At 35.1% G+C, this 15,400-nt stretch overlaps 1 protein-coding gene across 2 annotated transcripts in view; it reads right to left on the bottom strand.

Annotated features, from left to right (window-relative positions):
- LOC150103461 (phagosome assembly factor 1) overlaps positions 1–15,400 on the bottom strand; it is a 408,178-nt gene that overhangs the window by 16,751 nt on the left and 376,027 nt on the right. For both annotated transcript variants that reach the window (XM_090398202.1, XM_090398201.1), the window contains 2 exons: positions 12,593–12,793; positions 5,758–5,889 (listed from right to left, as the gene is read on the bottom strand). In XM_090398202.1, the coding sequence (XP_090254328.1) occupies positions 5,758–5,889; positions 12,593–12,793 (333 nt within the window). The remainder of the gene's footprint in view (positions 1–5,757; positions 5,890–12,592; positions 12,794–15,400) is intronic.

The raw sequence follows: 15,400 nt of genomic DNA, 5'->3' as shown, positions 1-15,400 counted from the left end.
CTACCATAAAAAAAAATTCTGTATCCTGGCAGTACATCATCCTCAGTCAACCAGGTTTCACTTATGTCAATTATCTTCGGGCATACTAATTCAATCAATGCTACAAAACAAATTCAGCCCTTTTATTTATAATACAACGTACATTAGTATATAAGCATGACAATTCTCCACTCTTTGAGGCCATCACACAATCACTTTGTACTCTCTCTGCTATAATGCACTTCTCTCTTCAAACCCATTCAAATGTATTCCTCAGCTTTGAACCATTCTAACTTTCCTTCAAATTCATTCCATACATTCACAAATTGAACATTCTCCACCTGACACAATTTAACGATCTTGTTATTCAGTATCATTGCTCTCTTCAGTTCACTATTGTCATATCGGGGCAACAAACTAACCACTTTCCCAATGAAATTATTATCCTTCACTTCCTGCAACAACTTCTTTTTCAAATCCCTTTCCACATTCTTTGTCTCACTATTCAAGTCATTTGTGCCCACCACTAACACTAATTCTGATGCCTGTTCCTTCCTTCTAAGCAAAGCATCTGATATTCGTTTTATTGTACCACCTGTAAAACATGTCTTATGCACTTTATTTTTTACCACCCCTTTAATGATTGAGTCACTTTATAAAAGCAACCCTATCATCCTCAGAACTTGCTTCTTCTTATTAACTTCCTCGTTATTTACATTAGTTATACTCTTCTTTAAACGTTCAATTTTCTCCTCCATACACATAACCTGACTCCTCATTTTCATTAACTCTTGCCAAAGCTCTTCCACATCATTTCTATCAATACAGTCGCAAGCACTTCCATCCATTATCTGATTATTACTCGTAACAATGTTCTCATTTTTGAACGTCCTAGCCTTTCATTGCACTTCTCACATACTATAATACATTCCTTTTCATTGTTCAATCTAACAAGCTATAAATCTTTAAGGTTTCTGGAGACATACATAAAACAATTCTTGCATCTTATCCACTGCAAAAAAGTCCAAGATAAAACTTTATTGCGAGTTGAGACCTTCCGTGCTGCTGGAGTATGCTTCTTTGCTGCCACTGTCGCCATTTTTATAATATTAACTAGTTCCATGTTAATCAAGATATCAACTAAAGTGAACAATTTTAAAACCACAATACCACAGTACAATAATTATATCCAGTCTGGCTATCACACAAAAGCACTATTATACAATTCTACACAATATAATTTAAGAAAAGAAAAAAACACTTTTCATAACACTGTTCAAATACACAAATATACTGCTAAGGATTGCTAAGTATCCTTAGCAGTGTATCTGAACGGTGTTAATTATCATGGTATTAATATAGTATAGTTTACAACCTTTCATCAGTAGGAGTCACATCAAATATATATATATATATATGTGTGTGTGTGTGTGCTTCAGGGTATTTACTGGAGCATTTGGTACTGGTGCTTTTGTCATAATGTAGAATTGTGAGCATTATAATGCTTCTTTGTAAACAACATTAGAGTTTCATCATCCTCAACAAAAATAATTAAATTCTCAGGACTGCTAACTCGAGAACATGCTACATACAACTGCCTCTGTCCGAAACATTCACCTCTTAAATCTAATGTCCTTGGGGTTTATTAATCATCACTGCAAATTGTAACTTTTTAATTGTAATAATTGTAATTGTATTAGAAATTGTAACTGTTTGAATGCAAATGGATAGTTCTGAAGGAATGGGAGGTACCCAAGGAATGAAGACAATTTCGCTGATATGGACCTGTAAATATCGCAGCTTCTATCATATTCAGTTTCAACAATTTTACTTGAAGCCTAGTTTCATTGCAAAGATTTCAGGGATGTAGATTTCAGAGCAACATAATAGGAACACTCATTTTCAATGTAATTTCATGACTAGGCAATCAGGTGAATTAGGCAAATTTAAAAATTCAATGGGAAAATGAGCCTCTGCAGCTCAGTCAGTATAGACGAAGCCCTTTGGTCAGAAAGACCTGAATTCGATTCCCATCAGTGACGTGAGGAATCTTTACCTAGTTTCTTTTGATGAAAGGCGAGTTAGCAAGTCTCATACGGAGGTAGGGGGTTTTTTCACCCAGAAACGCAGGTTTTTCATACCCCAGAACAGGCAAACCGGCCCCATGAACACGTGCATCTACAGACAAAGGCCACACTGGGAGGCATAGGGCCAACCACCTTATCCTTGGGACATAAGCTAAGGTAATCAGGTGGATTAGGCAAATTTAAAAATTCAATGGGAAAATGAGCATCTGCAGCTCAGTCAGTATAGACAAAGCCCTTTAGTTGGAAAGACCTGGGTTCGATTCCCATCAGTGATGTGAGGAACCTTTACCTGGTATCTTTTGATGAAAGGCGAGTTAGCAGGTCTCGTACAGAGGTAGGGGGTTTTTTCACCCAGAAACTCAGTATAAGCTAGTATGTCCTTAGTATAAGCTAAGGACAGCTCCATTACAAGTCACTAGGCATAATACATAAAAAGGAAGAAGAAGAAGAAGACTGGGAAAATGAACTGCATCATCTACATCCACAGGAGTATCTTCATATTTGTAAACAATAACAGATCCATTAACCCTATTAAGAACCAACTTGTTCATTATTGACATGCCGTCATTTTGAAGTGTGAAGATAGCTCTCTCCCTGAACCAAGATGACTTTTCTGTTATGTTCTCAATAGATGGGTAGACACTGCACAACAGTTCGTCTGCAGTTTGGACAATTTTCCCAACATTTAGATGTGTTAATATAATTTTTCTGTCTTTTTGCTGTACTTCACCATTGCCAATTTTTAACAATTTTGAGGAGAAGGAATGTGCATGAGAGTCTCCATGTAGGTGAACATGCATATTGATTTTGAGAGAAAACTTCTCTATATCAGACAGTGACAATTTCTTAAGGCAGGCATTCACTTTGTCTGCCCTGGTTCTGTGGGATACGACAGGAAGTGTTTGTCAAAAATCACAATAAATAAAACAGTTATTCTACCCATTCTTCAATTGTCTGATCTGATATCCCTCAGTGTTCTGTCAACCACTTTAACAAGTGTTTTATGGGACATTGCACATTCATCACAAACAATCAAAGAAACCTTTTGTAATAATTTCAACAAATTACTTTGTTTTGATATATTGCTCATAGGTGTATCATTAGTCACATTAGTAAGTGGTACTTTGAAAGTAGAAAGAGCAGTTCTACAACCTTGCTATACCTAGGGATGCCACGCCCATAGCAATTTTACCTTGGCTTCTCAACTTAGCTAATAACAAGCTTAGTAAAAATGTTTTCCCAGTACCACCTGGAGCATCCAAGAAAAACAGGTTCCCTGATTGATTTTCGCAGCTTGTGAAAAACTTCAGATTGATTTGAAGTTAGTGATTGTTCGTGCCAACTTAATAAACCCCAAAGTTCACCGAAATTGTATGAGCTTTCCCGGATTAAATCTGTATCTAGAGGAAAATGATTGTTCGGTATTGGAAGACCAAAATCTTTAACACTTTTGTCACTTATTGACTTAGCAATTGATTCAAGTCTCAGTAATGCCTCATTATATATTGCTTCATTAAATTGAGCCTGAGAATTAGTAGAATGTTCTTGGTGTAAGATATCTTCTGAAAAATTATTTTGTAAGTAGACTATAGCAATAGAGGATCAGTCATGTTGCAGTGAACCAACATTACAGCAAACAAAAGGTGCAAGATGATGGCGAGTTTGAAATTATTGCAAGACAATTGAACCAGTGAGAATCATCATCTATCAAATTCAAAGCCTTATGTGCATCCCAATATGTCTGATGTACTACACCATTTACTGTTCTTGGGTCGATGAATGATTTTGGTCCTTTCATATGCATCAAGAGCATTTGTAAATAAAAGCATTCAGCATTGCTGGGATGTACACTATAAACACGATCTAGAGCATCACTCTTTTTCACACAAGGATAACTGTCCACATTGGCACCCTGTCTTCTTTGTTGAAATTTGTTTTGTTGCCAGACGTAGTATGTTTGTACCTCGTTATAGGTCAGTGTTTGGGCAAAATTATCTTCGATGCATGGCTTAAAAAAGGCTGTTAATGTTGTGTTCCTTGGTGACTCCACTATGCTGAGTGTGTTACTTTCTTTGAAATATACTCTTTGACCATTTTCAATATGAACTGTGAGATGAACTACAGTTGGATGGTGCTCATGAATATCAAAAGATAAACTCTGCCAAACGGTTTCAGAGATACTAATGTATCATCCAGTTTGGTATAGATCTACTTTGCTACGTTCATTTTGCAAACAAAACGTAGCTTGGTCTGAGCCCTTATTTGATGGATTTTATAGAAATGCAAATTTCAACATTTATATGTGCATTAAAGGTTTGTGACAAAAACTGAATTATAAGGCACTATAATCCAGTTATTATCAATCTGGCAATTTATCAATATCAAAAGTTCCTTGGCTATTATGTATGATAGCAATTCGGCCACCATCTGAAGGAACATGTAGATGATATCATGGATATCCATCCTCACTTGTTTGAGTTTCATTGATAAATGATCTTGGATATCTCTTCATGAACTTTCCTGACTTCATGCACGGTGAGTTTGGATTAACAGGTCTGCATGGACCATGCACCATATGTTTTGTTATGATATTGAAAATCCAAGTTTCTTGAAAAAAAACTTGCAATCTCTGTATGCAGTTCAACTAAATAGTCCTTATAAAGGTTTTATGTCCTAGACTTGATTTGAACCCAAGTTTGGAAAAACATCATAATTTTTTCCTCCACTAACACAGAATCAAAAATTGTGATATTTCAAATATATAGATTTTCTTATCTTGATCTGAATATTTTGCACTTCATATTCTTTTTAATTTTTTAAGATCACTTCCAGTGGCATCTGTTAATTATATGGCAATCTATTTATTTACATTTGCAGGCAACATAAATAATTGAATGCCAAATTTCTTTCTTGTTTGTTTGTTTTAGTTTTTATCTCTTCCCTTCTTGTTTACTAATAATCAATGAACCATATAATCAATAGCCAACCTACTGTGCCCCAAACCCACACATCAAAATAGATTCTAAAATTTTAGAATTAATTTGAAAGCAATGTATGAGTCAAGAGGTGGAACACTAACACATTGCAAGATTGGCAACAAAACAATTAACAGTCTTTGATGTTTTTACAAATGTTACAATTTTTTTTACTTTTATCTACTGCTTTACAAGTGAGTGAATACCAACCCATATATATGAGCATACTTTAGGTCTAATTTTAAGTTGTCCTTAAAATCTTAATATTGCACACATTTGTGTTTAGCTCCATTGGAAGTTAATGTGGCTCAATCAGATATGAAATAACAGCAATGTAAAGGAGGTACTAGTATTGCTTGGAATTATGGATAGTATTTTATGTCTGTTTTGTAGCATGAAAAATGTAAGTTTGGGAGAAAGGATCCTCATGTGCTTAACTAACTTGGCATCAGTTGAAAAGTCCTTTTATAAGGACTTTTCAACTGATCCTAGATTTACAGGATGTGAGGGACCTAGGTCTTTCCAAATCAAATGCAAATGTCTCTGAAAAACTTGCTACAATGAAGGCAGCTGACAATCTGTCATTCAGAGTTCAGCTTGGGTGATAACTAAATAAATAGTAAAACACTTTAATTCAAAAATAGTTAATACAGTAAAATGAAAATCTTCAAAATAGAAACATCAAAAGCAGTAACCTTGTCTTTTTTTTGTCATACCTCAAAAATCATGTCTTGATAACCATAGCAAAAGGTTGAACCAAATGGATTAGTTGCATTAGGGGAGGACGTTCGATTGAGTACTACAGGTCTTTCTGAAGGTTTCACTAACCTTTCTTGTATTGTGTCCCACTATAAATAATAATCATAATAACAAATATATAAAAAAGAAATTTAGCAACCTTAGTAATTATTTTCTTTATCAGAAATGATTAAATATTGGTAATGCAAAACTGTCAGAACTGCTATAATAAAAATTAACATTAAAGCACAGGTTTTGGGGAACAACTTGGTGTTCCTAGTTATTCCCAAAATAAAAATTCTTTCATCTATTCTGATATATCATTTTTCCTTTTTTCTATTTTTAGCTTGTGTGTGGTGAGGGGAGGAGAACATAAACTCAGTTTGATATATATCTATCAACTCCATGCAAGAGAGGTCTTAAGACCTATAACATAAGTGATGTATGTGTGTGTGTGTCAAGTGATTAAAGAGAAGAAAGGAATCTGTTAATGTGTGCTTCTTGAATCTTGAAGGGTTAAGAGTTGTATTCATTAAGAAAATGGTACAGGGAAGACTGTACCAAATGATAGAGGTATATGGAATGAAAGATGAAGGAAGAGAATGAGAAGTTGATCTAGTGACTTCGGAGCTGAACCATATATGGATGTGGACCAGCAGCTGTCTGTGCTTGTATATGATTAGAGGAAAATGGAGAAATAGCTGTGGCCAGTTCAGAATAGCAGTATCCATTAAAAACACCTAAAGACTAGACATAATGCAAAAACATAGCACCTATAGTAAAGTGACTGGAGGGAGTCAGTGAGAAAGGGCCCATCTATTGAATGAAGCTCTCTTCCAATTACATTTAGCATTCTGAGGGAGATATCTGGTTCACCACCACACACACACACACACACACACACACACATATATATATATATATGAGAACAATATTTTTAATTAGAATTACTTTTATCTACTGCTTTACAAGTGAGTGAATACCATCAAAGCTATACATCACCCATACAAGTTGCTATAATTTCTCTTAAAGAGAAATTATAGCAACTTGTATGGGTGATGTATAAAGAAACTCAGTGTAGAACAGCTTTTTCTTTCATAAAATAAGGAAATATTCTGTTTTGATATATTAAAATTCACTAAATTATCTTCAACCCACTTGAGAATGGCTAGATAATCAGTGTCTAAAGCATTGGCCATAGAAGATCTTGAGTCACCTCAGCAAGGTTTTGTAAATAAAGACAAGCATGGAGTGTACTGTCATCAGCAAAGTTATGAATGGGACTGGATATTAGTGAGAGAACATCACTGATGTATAGAAGAAAGTGTGTACATGAAAGTACAAAGCCTTGGGTTACCCAAGCACTGATGGAAAAATCAGATGAGAAGGAACTATCTACCATAATATGCAATGAATCACTAGAGAGAAAGATGGCAATACACTCACAAAGAGTAGAGGGGAGACCAAAAGAGGGAAGCTTGTAGGAAGACAGTAATGCCAAACTCAATCAAATACAATGGAAATTATCATCATCATCATCATCAAATTCCTGCTATGTACTCTCAAGGAGTGTACAGGATATGATAGTACTACATGAAAAAAATTACATCATTACTAACTTCCTATCTACAATTTTTCTCCAAATGTGTCAGTTACTTGTCAAGACTCCAACATTATCAGATCTTATATTTCTATCGTCTAAGGCACTTTGTACCGTATCAATCCACCTATATCTTGGTCTTCCTCTGAATCGTTTTGCTGCCAACCTGGCAGTGAACACTTGGTTTGCTAATCTTTCTTTGCCCATTCTGTTTAAGTGACCATTCCACCTGAGATTAGCTCTGCTAACGCATTCCTGGATGCTAACAATGTCATGTTCTTTCCTAATATCCTTGTTTTTAATATGATATTGCCATTGATGCCATCTGTTCACGCCTATAATCTTTCTCAGGATTCTCATATCTGCAGTCTCTAGTCTTTGGTCAAGTGTTCTACTTCTGACCCAGCTCTCAGATCCATAACTTAAAACTGGTTTGAACACTGTCTTGTATACAGCTAATTTAGTGTTTCGACTAATTTCTCTCTTATTCCATATGAATTTATTCAATTGACTTCCCACCATACCAGCTTTGCTGAATCTGTTGTCTATTTCTATACTTAATTTCCCATCTTCACTAAAAATCGTGCCTAAGTAGCTGAAATGTTTTACTTGTTCCACAGGTTCTCCATTCACAACACACTTGACATTTTCAATGATTCTGCCTATTTTCATTGTTACAACAGTTCATACCATATCTATTACAACAGTTATTCAATTTAGTCAGAGAATCTTGCAGACTTGTAGCGGATTTATTTAGAAGTATAACATCATCCGCATAAAGCAAAGAGCTGACATTAACATCTCCAATTTTGATATCATGTTTAATACCACTTTCCTTCATAATGTGATCAATATAGATAATGAATAACAGAGAGGAAGACCAAGATATAGGTGGATTGATACAGTACAAAGTGCCTTAGACGATAGAAATATAAGATCTGATAATGTTGGAGTCTTGACAAGTAACAGACTGATTTGGAGGAAAATTGTAGATAGGAAGTTAGTAATGATGTAATTTTTTCATGTAGTACTGTCATATCCTGTACACCCCTTGAGGGTACATGGCAGGAATTTGATGATGATGATGATGATGATATTCCAACTTGAAATCCATTAGGCAGTTCCAGTTGATTATCATTGTAAAAGTCTGGTTTCATAACTCATGAGTTTTTTATATTATAATGAAAAGCAACATATACATACTGGCCACTGAATTAGAAACTTTTATGCAAATGTGCGTAAACGTCACTTACACAGCAAATATGCAAAATACTTAGTCACGTGCATTACCACTTGTTCTATGTAACTATTTAAGAATGCTGCCGGTCAGTAATCATAAATAGTGAATGAGAAAAACAAGAGTTTGATTGTGTGGGTGCCCATCTGGCTGGAGCTACAATTTTGAAACCAGCAGAGCTGAGTGGTTTCTCAAAAGGTAAGCTACCATGGGTGTTAAATCCGTGGAAAAATAATTCCCAATGCCTCGTCTAAGGGGCATAACGGTAAACCTAAGACAGTCTGTCAAAAACAAGATTGCCATCGTTTGAGAAGGCTGTTCCCAACCAATATCTCAATAAACTATGTGTAGGGAATTGAAGAGGATCAATATTGGAAGCTGCATGCCTATATGGACACCACAGATTTCTGCAAAGTTTCTAATTCATTTCTAATTTGAAATTTCTAAATATATGCTCCTCAGGTAGGAGGATGATTTCAACATCTGTGGTTATTAAAGCAAATATTATTGAAATTATCTATTCTTAGTGTACACAAAGCTAGTTTTGAATATATATATATATATATATTTCATGTGCAAACTATGGACTATTGTGTAACAAAGCTAAAATATAATATGGCTGAATATGATTCTTTATCTACTACAATATACAAGGGGATACCCAAAAATAACTGGAATCTGAACTTGGCATGCACACACATTTTCTAGTTACGGGTGATGTTAGGCATCGTGAGTGCAGTTTTCCGTGCAAGTCTGGCAGGTGGTATCATCCTGTGTGAACTGGTTCATTGTTCTGGCAGCTTTTTTGTTAGTGCTTACAAGCAAGTTTGGTGATTTTGTGATGGCTGACCACAAGGAACAGAGAATGTGCATGAAATTTTTGTTTTGGGTAAAACTGCAGCTGAAACTTTATGCTTTGGCAAGCCTTTACAGATGACACTTTAGGTAAAATGCAGGTCTACAAGTGGTTTTCCCTGTTTCAAAAGTGGGGTCAATGGCAGGAAATGATGAAAAGGTTTGCCAGGCAATCAATGAAGATTGTCGAAAGACCACTGAGCAAATCGATGGTCATGCCAGCAAATTTTAACAGAAGACACGTTTCTTTGTTTAGCATAAACACATTTTCATTTACAAAGGAAATATGTGTGTGTGCTAAATTTGTGCCTCGTTTGATCACAGAGGATCAAAAAAAAATCATGTGAATGTTTGCTGTAATCCCTACTCACCCGATCTCTCTCTCCATGCAACTTTGCTTTTTTTTATTTCCACGGATAAAGAAATCCATGAAAGGGCAGCGATTCATTGATGTGAACGAAGTGAAAGAAAAGTCACTGGAGGCCATAAGCAGTCTGTTATTCCAGTTGAACAGTTCCACAACTGTTTCCAGCAATGGAAAAAACATTAGGACAAGCATTGACTCATGTGGAGAGTACTTTGACGCCAACTAGAATATGGTATTATAAACTTTAATAAAAACCGTAATAAAATGAAAAACAACCTTTGCATAGCCATTGTCATAAAATAAGTAACTTTTAAAAAATTGAATTTTTTTTTTCTTTCTTTCTTTTTTTTTGTCTACTAATTAAAATTAGAAACATGAAATAATATTATTTGTTTTTTTTTTTTTAAAGTGATGCAAATTTGCAAAATGATACAACTCATCATCACATACCTCATACAATAATATTAACAATTGCACGTTGGGACTATCATAATTATTCTATACTTCAAAGGGCAGTGATGTGCTTTTAAGATCTTTTCATATCAAGAAACTATAAACCAATCCATCCATAATCTTGTTTTGCTAATTTTTCATCTCCTTCTCTTTAAAATGGTCACATCACTTTTAAGTGCTAACAATGATAATGGTGAACTCATTTTGAATGCCTTTATTTATACTATGGTTCTTCTGGTGATGTAAGTTTTCCTCAACTAGTTCATTTTGCTCAAAATGTGTATATTTGTATCAGCAATTTACAGCCTCTTAGGAACTAATTTTCCAGTTCTTTATGTTAAAATAGAATTAACATAAATTCCATTTTAACATAAAGAACCTTGGTATTACAATAAATAATTCCCAAATGTCACTTTTCTTCTTTTCTCTGATGCAGAATCTCAAAAACTCAATAACATTTAGTTATTGAGTTTTTAACATTTAGTTATTTTTTATATTTATTGTGAATAATTTCCTATAGTCCAATCTAATTCTTTATGATAATCCCAGTAATAAAGGGTTGGAAACCTACAGTATCAGCACTCTAGATGGGCTAAGGGCAAGATAATCAGGAACCTTGCTTGTTTCCCAAGAGCAAGGTTACTATCTCAATCTTGTCTGGGAAACTGATATAATCTTATTATCTCAATTCAGAGAAAGGTTGCATCAAGTTGCAACAGAATTTAACATGAAGTCTACTAGTAACAAATGGTGAATGTAAAAAATACTTTCTCCTGATGTACAAATCATGCATATATATTCTCTTCATATATTGAAGATTTGATTTTTTCAATGTCATATAACACAACGCCCTTCAAATATTCTTATATATCCTATACATACTGCCCATAATTCTATGTACAGTCGACTGGCACTATAGAATTAACATTTAATTGTGTGATATGATGCCAAGACATTTCTACTCACTAATAATATAATGTGAATTGTTCCCATGCCATTCAAAATGCCAGACAACCCTTACTATTCTCCAACATTCTTAATCTCTTCTTCACCAATAATGTTCCATCTAAATACACTGTAGATGTTTTTTGTTTTTTTTTCACTTCAGGAATTTAGATCATAAATATAAATATAAATAAATATCTAGTATAAATATCTTCTCTGATGAAATGCTACTCAAATGCCCACTAGCAATATCATTTTTTTCTTTGGCATTATAAGAATTTCCAAGTGGAATGCCAATTTCTATACTTCATTTTCTTTATTAGATTACTGATTCCAGTTATCTTTGTTTTATAATACTGAAACAAAAAGTATAGAACCATTTATTCCACGTTCCGCTTTAACTTCTTGTCCCCTTTTCTTGGTTTTTCAAGCCATATCTGTTTTGGATAAACCAAGGCTGCCCAAGCTAAGAAAAAAACATATTATTACTGGCTTTCATCAAATCTCTAGCTTCCTTTTTATATCTCAGAGGTTATAAATAAATTATCAATACATTCAAAAGCTCATTTTTCAAAGACAAATAGGCAGTGATTCTGTATAATGTCCAAATGATAGTCATATTTTCAGGTAATGGTTGTAATTTTTGTCTGATCCTGCTCCCATCTCTTTTGCACATTAAAAAAAAAAAAAAAACTGTAGTTGTAAATACCAGATGCAAAAAAGTTGGATTAGAAGAGTAATAATGTAAATTTACCTGTGTAGTACTATCCTGAATACTACTCGAGGGTACATATGAGAAAATAATGATGAACCTTGCTCAACAGAAAGTGTGGTAAGGCCACTTTAGGGAACCAATATTCAGTAGCATGCTTTTACTAGTGTAAAATCATGCTATTGCATCTGCTATCTGCTTAACCAACCAGGGAGGTAAAAATCCACATATGCTGCTTCAATTATATGGTCTCCACCATCCCAAAGCAGTTCAATGAACTGCTTTGGAATCCTTATCAATGGACTGCAGTTCTGCATTTACTTTTAAGTGGTTGATTTCAAGGTAAAAAAAGATCCTGTTATTTTTGTCGACATTTCTTGGCAAAAACTTTATATATACTTTTTTTTTTAAACTACCTATTCCCTTCTCTTATTTTATATAAATCAGATCCTGAATGTAACCTTTTCTGTAAATATTATTTAGGCTTTAATATATTCAAATGAAGAAACTGATGAAATAGAATTTTAACAGTAAAAAAAAGTTGAACTTATAGATCACTACATGCATAATTACAAGCAATCCTTATGAGATATATAATATAATACAATATATTAAAATTATCAAATGATATATGCAACTCTTACCTTGGTAAAGGCAGTAATAATTTGTGTATTTTGTTCAGTAACATCTATCAAAGTAGCCTCTTCTGATTCTTGAGGTTTATGCGTATTCAAAGTAATAACAAAATTACATCGGAAATACATGTTAAAGTTGTAATGTCCAGGATAGTTTGTATGAAGTATAAACTTCTTCACACTATGTGTCTTCGCATCGAAGAGGACATCCTGAAAAATTATAATAAATCATGTTAATCTATTAATAGTTAAGAAAAAAAAATTGGTATTTGACCATTTTATCAGATCAAATAAGATCAAACTTACATTCTAAAGGGGAACAAAATGATGAGCAGCAAGGTTTAAGAAAAAAAAATTTTTTTTTTTTATTCAAAACCCACATCCTGTGGAAAACTGTACTAACTTGATAAATGATTTGTGCCAAAGCTTTCATAATGCTTCTGTTCATTCCAAATGGAGGGGTACATTGAAGGAGCCTCCTCGTAGATTGTGTTATATACAAAGGTGATCACTCAGAAATTACAATGCATACCCTTGACAACGTTGAAACTCAACATTGGCTAATCCTTCAGCTACCGGAACAATCATGCGAACTATAAATCCTTCTTCAAGGCTAGCTTTTAACACGACTTCAATAAATATTGAAGGACTGTCATCTGAAAAGGAAGTTTTATTAGCAGACATGTGTGATACACGCAAATGTGATGTTTTAGTTATCCAGGAGACACATCGAGGGGTAAACAGCAGTAGACCAAAAATTCATGGCATGAAATTAGTAGTTGAGAGACCACACAAGCAATACGGTAGTGTTATATTTGCTAAACCAGACTTGGATATTAAATCTATACATATGACATCCCATAATAATATAGAGATATTAACCATCAAGATCAAGTCCTGCACAATCACATTGGTATATAAGCTACCTAATGAAGATTTCGTCTTCAAAGAACTTGCCAACTTTAACACCCAGAAGGTTAAAATAATACTCGGAGACTTTAATTGTCAGAGTTTAACATGGGGCTACAAAATGACTGACAGGAATGGTGCTGAGCTGGAAAATTGGGCTGAGAGAGAAGGACTGAAGCTAATCCACGATCCCAAGTTAAGATCATTATTCAATAGTGGAAGGTGGAGAAGAGGCTATAATCCAGATAACATATTTATCAGTGAACAAGTAGCTGTACAAGTGACGAAGATAGCAGAAGAGCCGATACCAAGAACTCAGCACAGACCTGTTACTTGTGAAGTCAGAGCCGTTATCAATCCAGAGATAGTACCTTTTAAGCGACGGTTTAATTTTAAAAAAGCAAGATGGGATGGATTTGTGAAGGAACTCGATCAAACAGTAAACACTCTTGAAGCAGATCCAAGTAACTATGAAGAGTAAAGTTCGTGAATACCATCAAAATAGTATCTCGGCAGTACATACCACGAGGGTGCAGAACTCAATATATTGCTGGGCTTAATGAAGACCAGACGGAACAACTAAAAGAATATAAAATCAGATATGACAAGGATCCTTTCGCTGTAGACACAATTGAGGCATGCAAAAAACTGATGGACAAACTCACAGATGGTAGAAAGAAGAGATGGATGAAGCTATTGCAGGATTTGGATATGAAACAGAAATGGCAGATGAGCATGGAAACTGGTGAAGAATTCAAGCAACGATCCAACTAAAACTCCAGTTTATGTAACAGAGGTCATGCCAAACCAGATCGCTTACCAGCTATTATTGAATGGCAGGACAGACAAAAAGATACTGAAAACCAATCTTACACGCATTAAAGAAGCTGAGACTAATTCAGTAGCCTCTCCGTTCTCCGAAGAAGAACTAAGAAAAGCTATATGTCACCTGAAAGAGAATAGAGCTGCTGGCCCGGACGACATTTGGACAGAACAGATAAAGCGTTTCGGTCCGATAACCATCCAATGGCTGGTGAAATTGATGAATAGGTGTGTAGAATCTCTTCAGTTGCCCAAATTATGGAGGAAAGCTCAAGTGGTAGCTTTACTTAAACCAGAAAAGGAACCTACAGAGTGGAAGAATTTTCGCCCTGTTTCTCTCCTCTGTCACTTGTATAAAGCTTTTGAACGAATGATTCTGGAAAGAATAGCAGCAAACATTGACGAGAAACTTATACCCGAGCAAGCCGGTTTCCGTCCCAGAAAGTCCTGCTGTGGCCAAATTCTGAATCTCACGCAGCACATTGAAGATGGTTACGAGAAGACATTTGTGACTGGAGCAGTTCTACATAACTTTGCAAGGAAAGAAGAGCAGATGGAGAAATCAGAAGAATGGTTTACCTCAAGGCAGCATATTAGCCCCGATGCTCTACAATATTTATACTAATGATCATCCAACTCACCCACAAGTGAGGAGGTTTATCTATGCCGATGACACAGTTATATGCAGTCAAGTAAGGAGTTTTGAAGAAGTTGACAGAATCCTTAGAAATACTCTCCAATTACTATGAGACCAATTGTCTGAAGCCTAACCCAAACAAGACTCAGGTTTGCGCTTTCCATCTGCACAACAGGGAAGCAAAACGCCAGTTAAACATTGTCTGGAGAGGAAAATGCCTCGCACACTGCAGCAACCCCAAATATCTTGGAGTTAAGCTGGATCGTACCTTGTCGTATAAGGTACATTGCCAGGAACTAAAAGGAAAAATCTATGCAAGAAATAACATCATAAGAAAAATGATTGGCACGACGTGGGGGAGCTCAACCAGAAGTACTTTGCTCGACGGCTTTGGCATTGTGTTTTGCTGCAGGGGAGTACACTGCCCCAGTGTGGGAGGCATCTGCCCA

Source organism: Typopeltis vanoorti, chromosome 9 (genome assembly GCF_054136105.1).
Source record: "Typopeltis vanoorti isolate ZY-2024b chromosome 9, IOZ_Tvanoo_1.0, whole genome shotgun sequence".
NCBI lineage: Eukaryota > Metazoa > Arthropoda > Arachnida > Uropygi > Thelyphonidae > Typopeltis > Typopeltis vanoorti.
The sequence above is the reverse complement of the archived record's forward strand: the minus strand, read 5'-3'. Positions and strand labels throughout refer to the sequence as shown.